At 47.5% G+C, this 21,044-nt stretch overlaps 1 protein-coding gene and 1 pseudogene across 4 annotated transcripts in view; both read left to right on the top strand.

Annotated features, from left to right (window-relative positions):
• The window catches only part of PLCD4 (phospholipase C delta 4), a 32,214-nt gene extending 11,896 nt beyond the window's left edge, over positions 1–20,318 (top strand). The window contains exons 4-17 of one of the 4 annotated variants that reach the window (XM_063645097.1): positions 1,299–1,527; positions 4,470–4,599; positions 5,634–5,865; positions 11,194–11,395; positions 12,686–12,830; positions 13,814–13,966; positions 15,297–15,473; positions 16,757–16,913; positions 17,265–17,381; positions 17,619–17,791; positions 18,929–19,064; positions 19,372–19,521; positions 19,600–19,707; positions 19,992–20,318. In XM_063645097.1, coding sequence (XP_063501167.1) covers positions 1,299–1,527; positions 4,470–4,599; positions 5,634–5,865; positions 11,194–11,395; positions 12,686–12,830; positions 13,814–13,966; positions 15,297–15,473; positions 16,757–16,913; positions 17,265–17,381; positions 17,619–17,791; positions 18,929–19,064; positions 19,372–19,521; positions 19,600–19,706 — 2,108 coding nt within the window. In that variant the 3' untranslated portion in view covers position 19,707; positions 19,992–20,318. Of the gene's footprint in view, positions 1–1,298; positions 1,528–4,241; positions 4,600–5,633; positions 5,866–11,193; positions 11,396–12,685; positions 12,831–13,813; positions 13,967–15,296; positions 15,474–16,539; positions 16,636–16,756; positions 16,914–17,264; positions 17,382–17,618; positions 17,792–18,928; positions 19,065–19,371; positions 19,708–19,991 lie in introns of those variants that run through there. The other 3 variants (XM_063645098.1, XM_063645099.1, XM_063645100.1) reach the window with 3 other exon arrangements.
• Positions 2,497–2,583, top strand: LOC129489100 (uncharacterized; annotated as a pseudogene).
• Positions 20,319–21,044: the final 726 nt, after the last annotated feature.

A 21,044-nucleotide genomic window follows, 5' to 3' on the forward strand; every position in this document is an offset into this window, starting at 1 on the left:
AGGAGGTCGAGACCATCTGGCTAACACAGTGAAGCCCCATCTCTACTAAAAAAATACAGAAAATTAGTCGGACGTGGTGATGGGCACCTGTAGTCCCAGCTACTCAGGTGGCTGAGGCAGGAGAATGGCGTGAACCCGGGAGGCGGAGCTTGCAGTGAGCCGAGATAGCGCCACTGCACTCCAGCCTGGGCGACAGAGCAAGACTCCATCTCAAAAAACAAACAAACGAAAAAACCTGGAATTAGAGAACTGGACTTGGGGATATAATGCTTTAGTATAACTGCTTCTGCCTTTTTTTTTTTTTTTTTTTTTGAGACGAGAGTCTTGCTCTGTCCCCCAGGCTGGAGTTCAGTGGCACGATCTCGGCTCACTGCAACCTCCGCCTCCCGGGTTCACGCCATTCTCCTGCCTCAGGCTCCCAAATAGCTGGGACTACAGGCGCCCGCCACCACGCCCGGCTAATTTTTTGTATTTTTAGTAGAGACGGGGTTTCACCATGTAAGCCAGGATGGTCTCGATCTCCTGACCTCGTGATCCGCCTGCCTCGGCCTCCCAAAGTGCTGGGATTACAGGCTTGAGCCACCGCGCCCAGCCTGCTTCTGCCTTTCTTTTTTTTTGAGACGGAGTCTTGCTCTGTCGCCCAGGCTGGAGTGCAGTGGCGCAGTCTCGGCTCACTGCAAGCTCCACCTCCCGGATTCACGCCATTCTCCTGCCTCAGCCTCTCTGAGTAGCTGGGACTACAGGTGCCCGCCACCACGCCCGGCTAATTTTTTGTATTTTTAGTAGAGACGGGGTTTCACTGTGGTCTCGATCTCCTGACCTCGTGATCCACCTGCCTCGGCCTCCCAAAGTGCTGGGATTACAAGCGTGAGCCACCGCGCCCGGCGCGCTTCTGCCTTTCCAATGTATTTCCATTTGTCATCCCCACCAGTCCTCCAGTGATCACCATTGGGGCTGCCTATGGAAGGGGACTATCCATTATATCAGATGATGACACTGAGGAGTTAAGTCATTTTGGTTTGTGTCATACTGCCAGCTTGTGGCTGGAAGCCATGTCTTGCCACTTCCAGCACAGGCCCTTTGCCATGCTGCCTTTGAAAACATCAGTGATTCATGTGGGCTCCTGAATCCCTGGGGTCTGCATCTCTCTGTACTAATGCTTTTTGGGATTCAGCCTGCAGAGGCTGGGGTTCTTTTCTATGGTGTCATGGAGAAGGGGGTGCTGGCCTTTCACTCTTAGCCCCTGCTGTTTGTTGGACTCCCTTCCTTAATGCCTCCACCTGCTTATTCTCTGGCAGTCTCAATCTCTGATGTGGAGACAATACGTAATGGCCATGATTCCGAGTTGCTGCGTAGCCTGGCAGAGGAGCTCCCCCTGGAGCAGGGCTTCACCGTTGTCTTCCATGGCCGCCGCTCTAACCTGGACCTGGTGGCCAACAGTGTTGAGGAGGCCCAGATATGGATGCGAGGGCTCCAGCTGTTGGTGGATCTTGTCACCAGCATGGACCATCAGGAGCGCCTGGACCAGTATCAGCAGGATGGAGTCAGGGTGGGGGTGAGGGATCACTCTATCCCTGAAGGAGCCAGATGCAACAGGTTTAGGAAAGGTGAGAAGGGGTGCAGGGCTAGGGAGGCCCAAGGGTCCAGATGGTATGGGCAGGGACAGCTCAGGCCAATGTGAGACTGAGAATACTGAGGGAGGAATGGATGCCAGGGATGACATAGCCAGACATGAATCAGGACCCCCAGGATTGGAGGAAGAGTCAGTGAGAGGCAGAGGAGCAAACAAGATGCTGCTCCTAAGAGCTGCACAGAAGATCCCAGTGGCATTAACCAGCATATAGGTGGGAAGCAACCTCTTAGAAGGCTCAGTGATATAGACTCACTCCAAGTTTCCTGGATTGTTTACCATTTCATTCATTTATTCATTCATTCACGATCTATTAAGCATAATGTATCAGGCACTATGCCAGACTATAGGGGTACACACACATATATATATATATTTTTGATATGGAGTCTTGCTCTGTCACCCAGGCTGGAGTGCAGTGGCACAATCTCAGCTCACTGCAACCTCTGCCTCCCAGGTTCCAGCGATTCTCCTACCTCAGCCTCCTGAGTAGCTGGGACTACAGGCGCATGCCACCACGCCAGCTAATTTTTGTATTTTTTTTGTAGAGATGGGGTTTCACCATCTTGGCTAGGCTGGTCTCAAACTCTGGACCTCGTGATCCACCCACCTCAGCCTCCCAAAGTGCTGGGATTACAGGCATGAGCCACCACGCCCGGCCAGGGGTACAAAGATTAATGAGACTCACATATTGCTTCAGTTAGTGAAGAGGATGGAATGGTGTAAATAATTTTTTGTTTGGCCTGTAATCCCAGCACTGTCAGAGGCCGAGGCAGGGAGATCACTTGAGGCAGGCAGATCACTATGTTGCCTAAAGGCAACATAGGGAAGACTGCGTCTCTACAAAAAATTAAGAAGTTAACTGGAAGACTACACTTTCAGGGATAATTTCTATAGTTCATTACTAGAGAAGTTTCTCTGAATGTGTAGAGCACCATAAAATAAATTTTATTTTTTATTTGAGACAGGGTCTCACTCTGTCACCCAAGCTGGAGTGCAGTGGCACGATCTTGGCTCACTGCAGCCATGACAGCCTGGGCTCAAGCAATCCTCCCACCTCAGCTTCCCGAGCAGCTGGGATTACAGGCATGTGCCACTGCACCTGGCTAATTTTTTGTTTTGTTTTGTAGAGACGGGATTTTGCCACATTGCTCAGGCTAGTCTCTAACTCCTGGGCTCAAGTGATCCGTCCGCCTCGGCCTCCCAAAGTGCTGGGATTACAGGTGTGAGCCACTGCACCTGGCTCATAAAATAAACTTTAAAAAATTAAATTAGCCTGGTGTGGCCAGGTGCAGTAGCTCACACCTGTAATTAATCCCAGCACTTTGAGAAGCTGAGGCTGGTGGATCACCTGAGGCCAGGAGTTTGACACCAGCCTGGCCAACATGGTGAAACCCCACCTCTACAAAAAATACAAAAAAAACAAAAAAATTAGCTGGGCATGGCGACACGTGTCTGCAATCCCAGCTACTCGGGAGGCTGAGGCACGAGAATCACTTGAACTGGAAAAGGTTGCAGGGAGCTGAGATGGTGCCACTGCACTCTAGCCTGGTCGACAGAGTGAGACTCTGTCTCCAAAAAAATTTTTTCACTGGCCGGGCGCGGTGGCTCACGCTTGTAATCCCAGCACTTTGGGAGGCCGAGGCGGGCGGATCACGAGGTCAGGAGATCGAGACCACGGTGAAACCCCGTCTCTACTAAAAATACAAAAAATTAGCCGGGCGTGGTGGCGGGCGCCTGTAGTCCCAGCTACTCGGAGAGGCTGAGGCAGGAGAATGGCATGAACCCGGGAGGCGGAGTTTGCAGTGAGCCGAGATTGTGCCACTGCACTCCAGCCTGGGTGACAGAGCAAGACTCCGTCTCAAAAAAAAAAAAAAAAAATTTTCTCTTTAATTATAAAAGAATTTTTATTTATTTATAATACATAAATAAATAAATAAAGTAGCCAAGTGTGGTGGTGCACACCTGTAGTCCCAGCTACTTGAGAGGTTGAGGTGGGAGGATCACTTTGGTCTGGGAGGTTGAGGCTGTAGTGAGCCATGATTGCACCACTTCACTTCAGCCTGGGCAACAGAGCAAGACTCTGTCTAAAACAAACATACAAACGAACAAATAAAAAACAGCTGGGTGTGGCGGTGGGCGCCTGTAATCTCAGCTACTCAGGAGGCTGAGGCAGGAGAATCTCTTGGACCCAGGAGATGGCAGTTGCAGTGAGCCAAGATTTCCCTAGTGCACTCCAGCCTGGGTGACGGAGCAAGACTCTGTCTTAAAAAAAAAAAAAAAAAAAGCTAAAGGAATATGGACTTGTTTTGTTTTGAGACATAATCTCACTGCATCACTCAGGCTGGAATGTAGTGGTGCAATCTCGGCTCCATGCAACCTCCGCCTCCTTGATTCAAGCGATTCTCATGTCTCAGCCTCCCTAGTAGCTGAAACGACAGGTGTGTGCCACCACACCCAGATAATTTTTTTGTATTTTTAGTAGGGATGGGATTTCACCATGTTGGCCAGGCTGGTCTCGAAACTCCTGACCTCATGTGATCCACCCACCTTGGCCTTCCAAAGTGTTGGGTTTATAGGCGTGAGCCATCGCATCTGTCCAGAATATAGATTTCTTTCTGCAGGCAACAGGGAGGTCCCTGCAGGTGCCTGGGCCATACAGTGACAAGATAGATTGGTGCTCTAGAGAGATTATTCTAGAAGCTGTGTGGAGAATGGATTGGCACCGGGGAGAGAGAGTGGCAGGAAAGAGAGGGGAGAGATGTCAGTGGACAAAGGTGCACACACAACTGCACACACAAACAGATACATTAGTGCTTTTGCCTTGACTCATACCTGGATGGCTGAGTGACTGGTTTCAACGTGGAGACAAAAATCAGGATGGTAAGATGAGTTTCCAAGAAGTTCAGCGGTTATTGCACCTAATGAATGTGGAAATGGACCAAGAATATGCCTTCAGTCTTTTTCAGGTGAGTCTGTGGGTAAGGATTTCCAACAGCCAACCAGGCCAGAAGTCCTCCGACCCCAGTCCACAACATTCAATTGTTAAATCTCTGCTATGTGCCCTAAGTGCTAGGCTCGATGCCCTAGGCTCAATGGGAAGTATAGGGGGTGATTCTTGCCTTTCAGTCTTGTTGAAAAGTCATAATTCGGCCAGGCGCGGTGGCTCATGCCTGTAATCCCAGCACTCTGGGAGGCCGAGGCAGGCAGATCACAAAGTCAGGAGATCGAGTCCATCCTGGTTAACACAGTGAAACCCCCGTCTCTACTAAAAATACAAAAAATTAGCCGGACGTGGTTGCGGGCGCCTGTAGTCCCAGCTACTAGGGAGGCTGAGGCAGGAGAATGGTGTGAACCCGGGAGGCAGAGCTTGCAGTGAGCCGAGATCATGCCACTGCACTCCAGCCTGGGCGACAGAGCGAGACTCCATCTCAAAAAAAGAAAAAGAAAAAGAAAAGTCATAATTCTATGAAAGGTAAATAACAATGGTAGATATGTTATTATGTTGGACCTCAAGGACCTCTCTGTCCATGGCCAGAATTTCACAGGTGCCTAGAACAATGGAAAACCCCAGCTGGAATGTGAGTAAAGAGGAGGAGGGATCTTCTGACCTTTTAGGGGCCTTTGGGAGATTTAATTCTTCCTAGTTGAAAATTTTCTCTAGTAGCAAATGGTATGGCTAAAATTTTGCTTCTTACTTACTGAAGTGATTTATTCTATGAACACTAAATGTTAGGAGTTCTGTGGGAGTTTTATGGAAGCATGTTTGGATCTGTCTGTAAAATTGCTTTTACAGTGCAAGTCAAGGTCATAACATTTCCCATTCTCCATGATGTGCTTATTTCACATTGCATGCCTATATCAAAACATCTAATTTACCATATAAATATATACACCTACTATGTACCCAGAAAAATTAAAAAAAATTTTTTTTAATTAAAAGAAAAAGATAACATTTCCCATTAAAAGGTTCATTCACTCTCCCCTAAACCCTCTCTTGCAGGCAGCAGACACGTCCCAGTCTGGAACCCTGGAAGGAGAAGAATTCGTACAGTTCTATAAGGCATTAACTAAACGTGCTGAGGTGCAGGAACTATTTGAAAGTTTTTCAGCTGATGGGCAAAAGCTGACTCTGCTGGAATTTTTGGATTTCCTCCGAGAGGAGCAGAAGGAGAGAGACTGCACCTCAGAGCTTGCTCTGGAACTCATTGACCGCTATGAACCTTCAGACAGTGGTAAGAGAAATCAGGTGGAGAGGCACCAGACATATGGGTTGGAGAGAGGGACATGATTACAAGGTCCAGAGACAAGCAGCCATCTGCCTGAGAGAAGGTTGAGTCTATCCCTATCCTGACCCCTGCCCAATCATCTCATTTAACCACTCCTCCCAAAGGAGGGCAGGCATTCCCTGTTCAGACAAGACAGGGGTTTCCTCTGAGGTGCTAGACCTCTCAGGAGGAAGAAGATTCCATGGCTCCTCATTCCTCCATTATGCTCATGTTTCCTTTACTTTCAGGAAGTTCTTTCTGATACCAGCTTTGCCCTCACTGGAAACAGAAAACCCTTGATCCTCTTTCTTTGGCCTCTTCTGTAGTGCAAATGATTCCTTTTCCTCTGGTTCTTCTTTCATGGTTCCTGTTTGCTATTTCTTTAAATGCTGGCTTGCTGCCCTTTCCTGAGTTGTCTTCAATTCAAGTGGCTCTCTGGAGTCTGTAAGCCCCTGAGCCAGAAAGCCAGTTAGCCCCTGGCTGGGGGAATAAGGAGGCCAGTTATTTAGCTTTTAAAGAGTGCAGCTGAAATATACGCTCTTGGTCTTCAAAGTTTCTTCCTCTTGCCTCTTCAGTAGACTCATTGCCTGCCCTCCATTCCCTTCAGAGTGTGAGAAATTTACATTAATAATAAATACTTTACGGCTGGGCTCGGTGGCTCACGTTTGTAATCCCAGCACTTTGGGAGGCCGAGGCGGGCGAATCACGAGGTCAGGAGATCGAGACCACGGTGAAACCCCATCTCTACTAAAAAAAATACAAAAAATTAGCCCGGCGTGGTGGCGGGCGCCTGTAGTCCCAGCTACTCGGAGAGGCTGAGGCAGGAGAATGGCATGAACCCGGGAGGCAGAGCTTACAGTGAGCCGAGATTGTGCCACTGCACTCCAGCCTGGGCGACAGAGCGAGACTCCGTCTCAAAAATAAATAAATAAATAAATAAATAAATACTTTACAAGGAACTTTCACATTCCTCATTTCATTTAGTCCTCAGTACAACCTTGCAAATCAACAGTAATCTTTATTGGCCCTTTACTACATGTCCCATAATGCTATAATATCTCTATGTACCTTTTTCTTTTTCTTTTTCTTTTTTTTTTTGTTTTTTGAGACAGAGTTTTGCTCTTATTGCCCAGGCTGGAGTGCAATGGCACGATCTCGGCCCACCGCAACCTTTGCCTCCCGGGTTCAAGCAATTCTTCTGCCTCAGCCTCCCGAGTAGCTGGGATTACAGGCATGCGCCACCACACCCGGCTAATTTTGTATTTTTAGTAGAGGACGGGGTTTCACTGTGTTGGTCAGGCTGGTCTCGAACTCCCGACCTCAGGTGATCCACCCACCTCAGCCTCCCAAATTGCTGGGATTACAGGCATGAGCCACTGTGCCTGGCATCTACGTACCTTTTCTAATACAATGACCTGTTGAAATGGGTCCTGTTATTAAGTCAGTTGTATAAAAGAGGAAAACTGAGGTTTAGAAAGATTCAATGACTTGCTCAAAGCCAACAGCTAATGAGAGACGAACTGAGATTCAAACCCAGGTCATCTGACTCTTAGCTGGTGCCTCTCTTGAGAGTGAGGAAGAGATGGGATGAATGAGAGCTGGACAAGTGATCCGGGTATTCTGGGTCTAAACTCTTACTCCCTTTCATTCATTCATTCATTCACTACTTCAATGAATGCTTATTGAGTTCGTATAATGTGTCAGGACCTATGCTAGGCACCAGACATACATTAGTGCCTAGATCAGACAAGGACACTGCCCTCATGAAACTTACAGTCAAACAGAAAACATTACAATCTGTTATTTCAGATTCGTTTGGGTGTTCAGAATAGAGTAGAGGTTGTAGGCTGAGTGCAGTGGCTCACGCCTGTAATCCCAGCACTTTGGGAGACCAAGACGGGCAGATAACCTGAGGCCAGGAATTCAAGACCAACCTGGCCAACATGGTGAAACTCTGTCTCTACTAAAAATACAAAAATTAGCCAGGCATTGTGGTGCACGCTTGTAATTCCAGCTACTTAAGGAGCCTGAGACATGAGAATCGCTTGAACTCGGGAGGTGGAGGCTGTAGTAAGCCGAGATCACACCACTGCCCTCCAGCCTGGGTGACATGGTGAGACTCTGTCTCAAAAAAAAAAAAAAAAGAAAAGAAAGAAAAGAAAAAAAAGAATGGAGGTTGTAAAGCAATCATTTCAGAAAATGAAATTGAAGACAGTTAAAAGTTTAAGAAATAGAATCTCTAGGCCGGGCGCTGTGGCTCACGCTTGGAATCCCAGCACTTTGGGAGGCCGAGGCAGGAGGATCACCTGAGGTCAGGAGTTTGAGAACAGCCTGGCCTACGTGGTGAAACCCCATCTCCACCAAAAACACAAAAAATTAGCCGGGTATGGTGGCAGGAGCCTGTAATCCTAGTTACTCGGGAGGCTGAGACAGGAGAATCCCTTGAACCTGGGAAGCAGAGGTTGCAGTGAGCTGAGATCGCACCACTGCACTCCAGCCTGGGCGACAGACCAAGACTCTGTTTCAAAAAAAGAAAGAAAGAAAAAAGAGATAGGATCTTTTGTTACCTGTGCAGAATCCAGTAAACATCAGTTACATTTCTTTCGACCCCCATCCCTCTTGGTATTTCCTTCCCTTGAACTTGACAATCAGATACTTTATCTGGCCACAGAGAGTAGTATCAGTCAAAAAACCTGGGCTCAGGTCTCCACTGTGCTTCTTATTAACTGAGTAACCATGAGCAAGTCACTTAACCTAACTAACTCAGTTTCCTCATTTGTAAAATAATTGATCAAATGAAGTAATGCACATGAAAAGTATCTGGCAACTGTAAATTTACCTGAGTGATTTATTACTGTCAAGAATGAAACTTTATGGCCAGGCACAATGGCTCATGCCTGTAATCCCAGCACTTTGGGAAGCCGAGGCAGGCGGATCACTTAAGGTCAGGAGTTCGAGACCAGCCTGGCCAACATGGTGAAAACCATTCTCTACTAAAAATATAAAAATTAGCTGGGTATGGTGGCGGGCACCTGTAATTTGAGCTACTTGGGTGCCTGAGGCAGGAGAATCGCTTGAACCCGGGAGGCGGAGGTTGCAGTGAGTGGAAATCGAATCATAGCACTCCAATCTGGGTGATAGAGTGAGACTCCATCTCAAACACAAACAAACCAACCAACAAACAAAAAGAATGAAACTTCCACCAGGTGTGGTAGCTCATGCCTATAATATGGGAGGGTGAGGCAGGAGGACTGCTTGAGTTCAGGAGTTCAAGACCAGCCTGGGCAATATAGTGAGACCCCATCTCTAAAAAATAAAAATAAAAAAATAACCAGGCCTGGTGGCACATTCCTGTAGTCCCAGCTACTTGAGAGGCTGAGGTGAGAGGTTTGCTTGAGCCCGGAGGTCAAGGCTGCAGTGAGTTGTGATTGTGCCACTGCATCCAGCCTGGGTGCAGAGTGAGACTCTGTCTCCAAAAAAAAAAAAAAACAAAACAAAAAAAAAAAACCGGAAACTTCCTGCCCAACGTCCTGTCCTTCTTCACAATCTCCAGGCCTTGTGAAACCTGGAGCAAGGAAGCTGGCCATGAGAGTCATGTTGTTCCACCTTCCAGGCGAGCCTCCTTGTAGCAACATCTCCTTGTAGCAACATTATTCTCAGTGAGACTGCACAGCCCAGTGGTGCAGGGCACGGCTCTGACACCTGGAGGCCTGGGTTCAAATCCCAGCTTCTACAGTTACTGATTATGAGACCTGGAGCAAGTTACCTAACCTCTCATGGCAGATTATATTACATCTACTTCATCATGTTACTGAGAACATGAGTGAGATGCTGCATGGAATGCCCTGGGCATAGAGTGAGTGCTTGATAACTTAACTGTTAGTCATTGTTGTTGTTGTATAAAGCCCATACTGAGATTGGAGGGAGCTATGGAAGGAGTAACAGGGCCCTTTTCTCAATGGGAGTGTAGTTTAAGGGGATGTTGACAAATGATCCTCAAAACATCATATGGGAACATGGACAGTAAGAAGAAACCCTCAGGCCATAGTTAGTCACAGGTACACAGCCCAAGGAAGAAAATACAGGTAACTTGGCCATGTCAATAAGCCTTTGACTTTGATTCTCTCTGGGCGTCAGTTTCCCCATCTATAAAATTAGCCCTTTGGATGTTGTCCATTGTAGTAACTGTGAGCTCCATTTGGCTATTTAAAATTAAATTAACTAGGTCGGGCACGGTGGCTCACGCCTGTAATCCCTGCACTTTGGGAGGCTGAGGCGGGCGGATCACAAGGTCAGGAGATCGAGACCATCCTGGCTAACACGGTGAAACCCCGTCTCTACTAAAAATACAAAGAAAAAAAGAGCCGGGTGTAGTCGTGGGCGCCTGTAGTCCCAGCTACTCGGGAGGCTGAGGCAGGAGAATGGTGTGAACCCGGGAGGCGGAGCTGCAGTGAGCAGAGATCCTGCCACTGCACTCCAGCCTGGGAGATGGAGTAAGACTCTGCCTCAAAAATAAATAAATAAATAAATAAATAAATAAATACATAAATTTAATTTAATTTAAATCTAATAAAATTTAAAATTTAGTTCTTCAGTTACACAAGCCACATTTCAAGTGCTCAGTAGCCACATGTGGCTAGAGGCTACCATATATGACACTGCAGAATAAAACGTTTTTCTCTTTAGTACTATAGCATAAAAAAAGACCAAAAAAAAGTTAAAAAAAAAAAAAGACATTTATCTCATCATAGGAAGTTCTATTGGATAGCACTGGACTCGGATGAACTTTTTTTTTTTGAGACGGAGTCTCACTCTGTCCCCCAGGCTGGAGTGCGGTGGCACGATCTCGGCTCACTGCAAGCTCTGCCTCCAGGGTTCACGCCATTCTCCTGCCTCAGCCTCCTGAGTAGCTGGGACTACAGGCGCCCGTCACCACGACCGGCTAATTTTTTGTATTTTTAGTAGAGACGGGGTTTCATCATGTTAGCCAGGATGGTCTCTATCTCCTGACCTCGTGATCTGCCCATCTCGGCCTCCCAAAGTACTAGGATTACAGGTGTGAGGCACCGCACCCAGCCTTGAATGATCTTAATGATTTCTTTTAACATTCTTTGAGGGTGGGAATGATTGAAATGATACACACTAGGTGGGGCAAGTTTGGGATCTAAAGGCTGGGAATGGGTGCCATCTGAAAGGCAGGGCTCTGGATGGAGTGGGAGGAAGGATGGACTGTAGGTGTGCTAGGATGCTCCCATTCAGAGCTTCTCACCTAGTGTTCCCCTGTCCACACTCCAGGCAAACTGCGGCATGTGCTGAGCATGGATGGCTTCCTCAGCTACCTCTGCTCTAAGGATGGAGACATCTTCAACCCAGCCTGCCTCCCCATCTATCAGGATATGACTCAACCCCTGAACCACTACTTCATCTGCTCTTCTCATAACACCTATCTAGTGGGGGACCAGCTTTGTGGCCAGAGCAGCGTCGAGGGATATATACGGTGCAGTGGTGGTAGAGAAGGGGTCCAACTCATGAGAGGGACCATGTAGAAAAGTGAGGGGAGCTGTCAGTGTCTAACAGATTGGGACAGTGTTGTGGGGGTTTAGGGGTTGAGGAGCCCTGGATACCAGAGACACTTGGAGGAGATATTGAAGACTGGTGGGAGAATGGTAATGAAACCCTATGGGTAAATGGAACTTCTCTTTCACAAGCTATGAAACTCTCCTGGAACTCAAGAGGCCCTGACAGATTTATACTTAACAAATTAATAAACAGATTGTTAAATGGAAGGCAATAGAGAATAGGAGTTAAAAATATAGGTTCTGGAGTCAGACCATCTGAAATTATATCCTAGCTCCTTCACTTGGTACTCTGGGGCTAAGTATTTAACTTCTATATCTCAGTCTTCCCATCTGTGAAACAGGGATGGTAACAGTGCCTATTCTGTCTGGGTTGTTGTGAAGCGATAATCCATATGTCAATAGCTAATAAGCAGTTGCTGATTTTATTGTGACTAATCATGGATTAGATTGAATAGTCAAGATATCTTTGTATTACCAGCAACTGAACTAGTAGCTTCAAGGGATACAAAGATGAGTGGAACATATAGTTTCCACCTTAGGAAGTCTAGCTGAGGAATTAAGGTGTAAATTTACTGACAGTTTGAATAACCAGGGTGTTGTATAGGGATATAAAGCCAGAACACCACTGGACACAATGGCTTATGCCTGTAATTCCAGCACTTTGGGAGGCCGAGGCAGGGAGATCGCTTGAGCCCAAGAGTTCAAGACCAGGCTGGGCAACATAGTGAGAGCCTATCTCTACAAAAAATGCAAAAATTAGCCAGGCATGGTGATGTGTGCTCGTAGTAACAGCTACTCTGGAGGCTGAGGTGGGAGGATCGATTAAGCCTGAGAGGTCAAGGCTGCAGTGAGCCATGTTCACACCACTGCACTCTAGCCTGGGTGACAGATTTAGACCCTGTCTCAAAAAAATAAAAGTAAATATAAATAAATAAGTAAAACCAGAATGCCAGAAGCATCATGAGGCAATGTGTGGTGGATTGCTATGGAAAGACTGTGAGTCGGGTGGGCTGAAGTATGGGTAGAGATCAGCGTGAGCTTGCGGCAGTGTCCCCATGGATGGAGAAGGCTCTACGCAGATGTAGCTTGAAGGGGTCTGGATGGGTAAGTGCTGGTGAGCGCTGTTCTCTCCAGAGTGGGGAGAGTCCTTAGGTAGAAGATCAGATATTGACCTCTCCTATCTCTCGGTGGGGATGTGGTTCTTTCAGGGCCCTGAAGCGGGGGTGCCGCTGCGTGGAGGTGGATGTATGGGATGGACCTAGTGGGGAACCTGTCGTTTACCACGGACACACCTTGACCTCCCGCATCCTGTTCAAAGATGTCGTGGCCACAGTAGCACAGTATGCCTTCCAGGTAGTAGCCCCAGGATGGGGACACTGGTGAGGCCAGAAGGTCTGAGGGAAGAACGACTGGTTTTGGATCTGGGGAGGGTGGAAGAGTGCAGGGGAAGTTCCATCAAAAGAGGATTTAACTGTAAAGCATCAAGCAAATACTAAAGGCTGATTATGAATAAGTGTTGGATGTGTTACTAATAATTAGTAGTTATGGAGGTAATTACTTATGGTTAGAAACTATTACTTCTTCAGGCCAGGTGTGGTGGCTCAGGCCTGTAATCCCAGCACTTTGGGAGGCCGAGGCGGGTGGATCACCTGAGGTTGGGAGTTTGAGACTAACCTGACCAACATGGAGAAACCCCATCTCTATTAAAAATAGAAAATTAGCTGGGCATGGTAGTGCATGCCTGTAATTCCAGCTACTTGGGTGGCTGAAGCAGGAGAATCCTTTGAACCCAGGAAGCAGAGGTTGCAGTGAGCCGAGATCGCACCAGTGCACTCCAGCCTGGGCAACAAGAGTGAAACTCCATCTCAAAAACAAAAACAAAAACAAAAACTATTACTTCTAACAAGTTTTATCACCCTTCTGGAAGAGGTGGATAGGAAACAGAGATAGTGGTGAGTAGGGCTGATGAACAATGGGAATCTGGAGGATGAAAGCATGAGAGTGCAACATGAACACATAACCAGGGAATGTGGCCTGTCCTTCCCACTAAGAGCCTGAAAACTCAAAGGTCCCAGAGGGGCCTGGGTCAGACTTGGCACAGGTATGAGATTTAGGATCCCAAGATGTGAATATGTCTTTAGATGTGGGCAGCGTCCCAGGCATGGGCCTCGGACCCAGCAAGATCTCACTGAATCCTATAATGGAGTTGGAAGAGTTTAGCGATCAGGGTACTCATTTGAGTGAGTAAGTAGGGAGGCCTAGGAAGTGGGTACTTGAAGAAGTAGGTTGCAGTGTTTTAGAACTCTGAATCCACCGTTCCCTCCCCTCACCACCAGACATCAGACTACCCAGTCATCTTGTCCCTGGAGACCCACTGCAGCTGGGAGCAGCAGCAGACCATGGCCCGCCATCTGACTGAGATCCTGGGGGAGCAGCTGCTGAGCACCACCTTGGATGGGGTGCTGCCCACTCAGCTGCCCTCACCTGAGGTAGGGACACTGTTCCTCCAGCCCAGGCTCTGCTGTGGCTTCCGGATTCCGCCACCTGGGCTCCTTTCTCTATGCCCCTCTTTGTTCCCTTCTTTCTATCCTCGGATGGACCATCTTGCTCTTTAATGTCCTTGGATCCTTGGAGACAATTTTAACTTAAAATCTAATTGAATACAGAATTCTATTTATAGTTCTCTAAGTTTTAAATCAACAATTTACATTATTTCTTTTCTCAGTGGAAGTATCTTGATTTTTTTCCTGGTAGTTCATAATTGTTGTGGACTATACAAACAATATAAAGGGAAATCTCCCCTCCTGTCATAATCCCAACCTCTCCCATAACAAGCAGCTATCGATAGATTTTTTTTTTTTTTTAGACAGAGTTTCGCTCTTGTCGCCCAGGCTGGAGTGCAGTGGTGCGATCTCGGCTCACTGCAACCTCCGCCTCCCGGGTTCAAGCGATTCTCCTGCCTCAGCCTCCCAAGTAGCTGGGATTATAGGCGTGCACCACCACACCTGGCTAATTTTTGTATTTTGGTAGAGACGAGGTTTCACTATGTTAGCCAGGCTGGTCTCGAATCCCTGACCTCACGTGATCCACCCTCCTCAGCCTCCCAAAGTGCTGTGATTACAGGCGTGAGCTACTGCGCCTGGCCCTGAGTTTTCAAGTCATGTTTCTAAAGGCTTTCCCACAGTAAGATTATTCAGGCCAGGCGCGTTGGTTCACGCCTCTAATCCCAGCACTTTGGGAGGCCGAGGCAGGTGGATCATGAAGTCAGGTGTTCAAGACTAGCCTGGCCAACATAGTGAAAACCCATCTCTACTAAAAATACAAAAAATTAGCTGGGCATGGTAGTGGGCACCTGTAATCCCAGCTAGTTGGGAGGCTGAGGCAGGAGAATTGCTTGAACCTGGAAGGTGATGGTTGCAGTGAGCTGAGATTGCGCCACTGCACTCCAGCCCGGGTGACAGTGCGAGACTCCATCTCAAAAAAAAAAAAAAAAAAAGATTATTCAAAAAGATTCTCTATTTCCTTCTTGTATTCTTATGTTCTTTATATTGACATGTAAATCTCTAATCTATAAGGAGTATTTACTGTGTCAAATGTGTGGCAGGAGACCATATATATTATTTTCCATATGGATAGAGATATTGAAAGTTTGCTTAACAATATGGGGGATTCCAATTGTATCAAGCAGCTGATCTCTTCCCTTGGGAACTTCTGACCATTCACTCACTTCCTCTGCCTTTGAGAACAATGAGACTGGCATGATTCCCAGAAGGACCCGAGAGCAGACAGGTAGACAGCCCCTTCATTTTTGTCCCCTAGGAGCTTCGGAGGAAGATCCTGGTGAAGGGGAAGAAGTTAACACTTGAGGAAGACCTGGAATATGAGGAAGAGGAAGCAGAGCCTGAGTTGGAGGAGTCAGAATTGGCGCTGGAGTCCCAGTTTGAGACTGAGCCTGAGCCCCAGGAGCAGAACCTTCAGAGTAAGGACAAAAAGAAGGTAAGCCAGGAGTGGTCTTTCTGCTGTGGTATTTAGTCAACTTGCACAAGCTGAAGGCCTGTTCATGAAGACTAGAGCCGTGCAAGATGCAGGGCCAAGAAGCAATGACCCTCCTCCCAATGAAGGAGATTTAAGACTGCATACATGGCATCAATATGTATTATATACTGCCATATATAGGTATGTTGCAGTGGCTTTCCAACTTCTTTGGGCCACATCTTTTTTTTAAAATGAAATCTTATACAAAATAGATGAATGCAGAACCATCCTAGTTGAAGCACCCATTTGGCTGTCTCCTGGTTGCCCTAGTGATTCCTGAGACATTTTTGTACTTCTTGGTCTTCTTAAAGGCCAGCTTGAAAACCAGTGATGAGCGGGTGTGTGTTTGTATGTGTAACATTATTATATTGGGTAAGTAGGGGTTACTGGAATGATTGCTGTGATCTCAACCAAAGTGGGCATAGAGAAAGCTTTTTGGAAAGGATGAGTTTTAGAAAGGGCCAGCAGTAGCCAGAGAAGCAGGAAGGAGAGCGCTTTGAGGTGGGGAAGGTGAAGGCTCTGAGAAGGCTGTGCTAGAGTGGTCCATCTCCCTATGGGGAAGGGAGGCAGAGGGAGAAGGGATGCCATTGGTGGGGCCTCCAAGATCCTGGTTTGAAGTCTGCCTTTCTCTTGTGTACTTGCGTGGCTCACTCAGCTGACTGACTCCTAGCTTATCCTGTGCTTTCTGGGGCTGTGGTGTCTAACCTGCTGCCATGTCCAGGGATGGAAATGGGAATTCAGGAGACAAATCCAAAGATATTACTCTGGGACTCTCACGCCCTTCCAGGTGTGACTTACATGACCATTTGCATACCCTGACATATCTGTCTGGATTCATGTACATTTTGACCAAAGATTATTGTTCCTTTGTTTTAAATGAGAGGGAGGGAGGATAATGCCTCTCTGTTTAAATAATAAATTTAAAACCTGTCACCCAGAATATAACATAGAGCAAACACAAGCCCAGAGGCTGACACTGATCCCAGCAGTACATGCAGACCGTCTTTATTCCCATTCCCACCCCCAGGTTGTGATGTGCCCGCTGTTTTGTCCGTCTATCTGTTGTCAGATTATGGCCCAGGCTCCTATTTCCAAGCCTGAGTCCCTTCTCTTGTCCCAGCAGGTGAGGCAGGAGGGAGAATACAGTGGGGAGGCAGTGGGCAGAGGCTTAGGTTGGATGGCCATTATCTTCTTCTCTCAGACTGCTGAGGGTTCAATTCCATCTTCTTTTCCACCTTCTCCAGAAATCCAAGCCCATCTTGTGTCCAGCCCTCTCTTCCCTGGTTATCTACTTGAAGTCTGTCTCATTCCGCAGCTTCACACATTCAAAGGAGCACTACCACTTCTACGAGATATCATCTTTCTCTGAAACTAAGGCCAAGCGCCTCATCAAGGAGGCTGGTCAGGACCAAAATGGAGGGATGGGGAGGGAAGTGGGATGGATAGGTTCAGGCCTGATGGACTGGCAGGTAAGTCCCAAGAAAAAAGACAAAGTAGCTAAGGAGAGATGAAGGAGTTCAGAAACTCCTCAGAGCAGGCAAGGACAGAGGAGTTATGAATAGTGGCTCAAGGGTCTAGGGGCAGGAAAGCGGGGAAGATGGTCTGGATGGACAGAGTAGAGAGGCACAGTGAAACTTTCTGGAGCAAGCTTCAGATGCTGGAGAGAAGGGTGAAGAGTAGGCAGGGTCCTTGGGACTAGGGAAGTGGGAGATTCCACCCCACTTCCATCTCCCTCTCTATACCCTTTTACAGGCAATGAGTTTGTGCTGCACAATACTTGGCAGTTAAGCCGTGTGTATCCCAGCGGCCTGAGGACAGACTCTTCCAACTACAACCCCCAGGAACTCTGGAATGCAGGCTGCCAGATGGGTGAGGAGACAGCAGGGACTGGGAAGAGGGAGTGGAGGAGCAGCAGGTGGGAAATAAGTTCTCTAGTGACAGTAGGGTTGGAGAAAGCTCAAGAAAATTGCTAGGCTGAGAAATGCTATCAGTGGAGGTATTACCAGCAGGTACCGTGCACCCAATACCTATCTTCTTAACTCCCTGAAAGAGGGGCTGGAAGGCCTCCATGGTGAATCTTGCTCTCTTTTCTCCTGGGGCCCTCAGTGGCCATGAATATGCAGACTGCAGGGCTTGAAATGGACATCTGTGATGGGCATTTCCGCCAGAATGGCGGCTGTGGCTATGTGCTGAAGCCAGACTTCCTGCGTGATATCCAGAGTTCCTTCCACCCTGAGAGGCCCATCAGCCCTTTCAAAGCCCAGACTCTCTTAATCCAGGTACACTGGAAATAAACTGTTGGGAAGAAACTGAGATAACTGGGATAGAAGTGGGGGAAGAGGTGGCTAGGCCTGACCAGAATGTAGAGGCCGGATAGCCTATTAACAGTGTCTAGTTTTAGTTTTAGAGCCAGCTGCCTAGCTTCAAACCACAACTTCCTAATTGGGTAATGTTGGGCAAGTTCCTTAACCTCTCCATACCTCAGTCTGCTCACCTGCAAAATAGGGGTAACACTACCACCTGCCTCACAGGGTTATAAGGAGTATAGCAGTTAATATAAAGTTCTTACGATTCCTGGTACACAGGAAGTGCTATAAAAGAGGCTGGCTGGGAGCAATGGCTTACACCTGTAATCCCAGTGCTTTGGAGGTCAAGGCAGCAGGACTGCTTGAGCCCAGGAGTTTGAGATCAGTCTGGACAACAGTGAGACCCCCGTCTCTACAAAAAATTTAAAAATTAGCCTGGCATGGTGGCACATGACTATAGTCCTGGCTACTCAGAAGGCTAAGGCTAGAGGGTCACTTTAGCCCAGGAGTTGGAGGTTGCAGTGAGCTAACTGCCCCACTGCATTCCAGCTTGGTCAAGAGTGTGATCATGTCTCTTTGAAAAAAAAAAAAAAGAGGCTGCTGTCATTAGCATGCCTACTTTCAAACTGTTGAATTTCTATCTGGATCCATTTAATTTATTTATTTATTCTGAGACAGAGTCTTGCTCTGCTGCCCAGGCTGGAGTGCAGTGGCATGATCTTGGCTCACTGCAACCTCCGCCTCCTGGGTTCAAGCGATTCTCCCATCTGAGCCTTCCGAGTAGCTGGGACTACAGGCGCCCGCCAGCATGCCTGGCTAATTTTTGTATTTTTAGTAGAGATAGGGTTTCACCATGTTGGCCAGGCTGGTCTCCTGGTTTCAAGTGATCTGCCCACCTTGGCCTCCTGAAGTGTTGGGATTACAGGTGTGAGCCACCATGCCCAGCCTTTGGGTGCATTTTAAATTGCAGATAGAATACTAGAAGAAAATATATTACCCATGGAGGATGTTTTACAAACCAAAAAGCGTCTCCTCCCCTGGGGTTGGGAGTAGGGTCGGGTGGGGCTGGGCTGAGCAGGAACTTGTGAGATTCCAGAGCCCTGATTACAGGTGATCAGCGGTCAGCAACTCCCCAAAGTGGACAAGACCAAAGAGGGGTCCATTGTGGATCCACTGGTGAAAGTGCAGATCTTTGGTGTCCGTCTAGACACAGCACGGCAGGAGACCAACTATGTGGAGAACAATGGTGAGAAACTGGCAGTGCTGGGGAGGTGGGGGTAGGAGCATGATTCGTTTTCCTTCTAGTCTGTCTTCCATTAAGTATAGTCTCTGTTATTGCATGTCCCCACACGGGAGGCAGTGTGGAACAGTACAAAGAATCCTGGCTCTTCACTTAAAAGCTCCAGTGACCTGGGCAAATTACTTGCTTACTCTGAGCCTTTTTCCTTACCTGTAAAATGCTGATTGCCATCTAGATTAAATGAGAACACAAGAAAAGCAACCCAGTCAAGAAGACTGTCATAATGTCTTCTTATTTCTATCCACCAACTCAGGTTTTAATCCATACTGGGGGCAGACACTATGTTTCCGGGTGCTGGTGCCTGAACTTGCCATGCTGCGTTTTGTGGTAATGGATTATGACTGGAAATCCCGAAATGACTTTATTGGTCAGTATACCCTGCCTTGGACCTGCATGCAACAAGGTGAGCCAGCCCCTTTGACCCCTGGCCAATACCCCAGCTCTGGCTGCCTTCCTAATGCTGTCCTCCTGCCCCTTCCAGGTTACCGCCACATTCACCTGCTGTCCAAAGATGGCATCAGCCTCCGCCCAGCTTCCATCTTTGTGTATATCTGCATCCAGGAAGGCCTGGAGGGGGATGAGTCCTGAGGTGGGCATTTCACGGGAAGGGTTGGTGTGCTGGCTTTAGATGGTGAGAAACATCTGGAAGGATGCTCTAGAAAACAAATGGAGGTGGTGAAAACCAAGCTTTGGATTGTGCATTCCTAGGCACAAAATTACCTCATTCTTCCTAACAAGCAAATCTGGGACCTGATTTTCCACTTTTTTTTTCTCTTTTCTTCCCTTCCCTTGTTTTCATAAGCCTTTGGTATCTTTCCTGCCCTTTTCCTTTGTGTACTCTATACCGGAGTTCCCTTCTTCCTCTTGCTGTAGGCTCAATCCCATACCGACATCTACAACTAATCTTTCCCATCAACTCTGTGTGAAGGCAGGTTGCAACTAGAAATTCAGAGGGGCTTGGAACAGGGAAACCTAAAGAAGCATCATCCCCTCCACCCCCAACTTCCTCAAAGCCCAAAGCCAAGGGAAGGATAAATCAAGGCTCAAGGCTTCCCCGGCAAAGATTAGGGAAAGAGACTTGACCCCAGGACCGTACTACGACTCTCAAGAGAACACTGCACAGCACTCAAAGTCCCCCACTGGACTGCTTCCTCCTTAGCCCCACTGGTATAAATACATCTCTCTCCAATTTGGCTTCAATATGGTCTGTCATTGTTGGGCAAGAAGGGGAGGTACAAGGGTTGTGGGGACATCTTGGTAGTTAGGTGAGACAAGGAAAAGGTAGAGAAAGAGGTTCCCAGGAGACCTGCATGTGCTACATAGGAAGGACACAGAGTATGGCTTTTAAGAATCAGGGCGAAAGGAGACAAAAGGTTATGTGGTCCCAGCCTTCCTGAAGAGTCTGGCTGGAACCATCCTGGTTTATGTCTGTTGTCCCAGCATAATTATTAATGGTACCCTCTTTAAGTTTTCCCAGTGTGTCCCAGTTTAGATGATCAATTATATAGTAAGGCACTACAGAATTATACTGTGAAGCAGTTATAGAATTCTGAACTGGAGATTTTCCTCTCTAGTCAACTGCCTTTCCATAGTATCCTTGTGCTTTAACACCTTAGTGTAGCTGATGAGCCAGTCTGAGGATTGATGATGAGCTAAAGTTGCTTCTAGGAGGAGGCTTAGTGGGTAGCAATCCTCCCTCTATAGATACAGGTAGACAAAGGAGCTTGGAAGTAGGGAGCAGGTCAAGGGTCAAGACGGCTCAAGGACAGGGAGAAGGCAGACCTAGGCCTGTTTCAGAATCAATACTGAGTGAAGATGGAAGGGACAAAAGGGAGGCAGAAGTCTGAGAGGGGACAGAGTTGATCAAGATGACAGCCTGGAAATGTTAAGACAGGGATTGGGATGAATCTATAATGTAGTAACCAC

Source organism: Symphalangus syndactylus, chromosome 8 (genome assembly GCF_028878055.3).
Source record: "Symphalangus syndactylus isolate Jambi chromosome 8, NHGRI_mSymSyn1-v2.1_pri, whole genome shotgun sequence".
NCBI classification, from domain to species: domain Eukaryota; kingdom Metazoa; phylum Chordata; class Mammalia; order Primates; family Hylobatidae; genus Symphalangus; species Symphalangus syndactylus.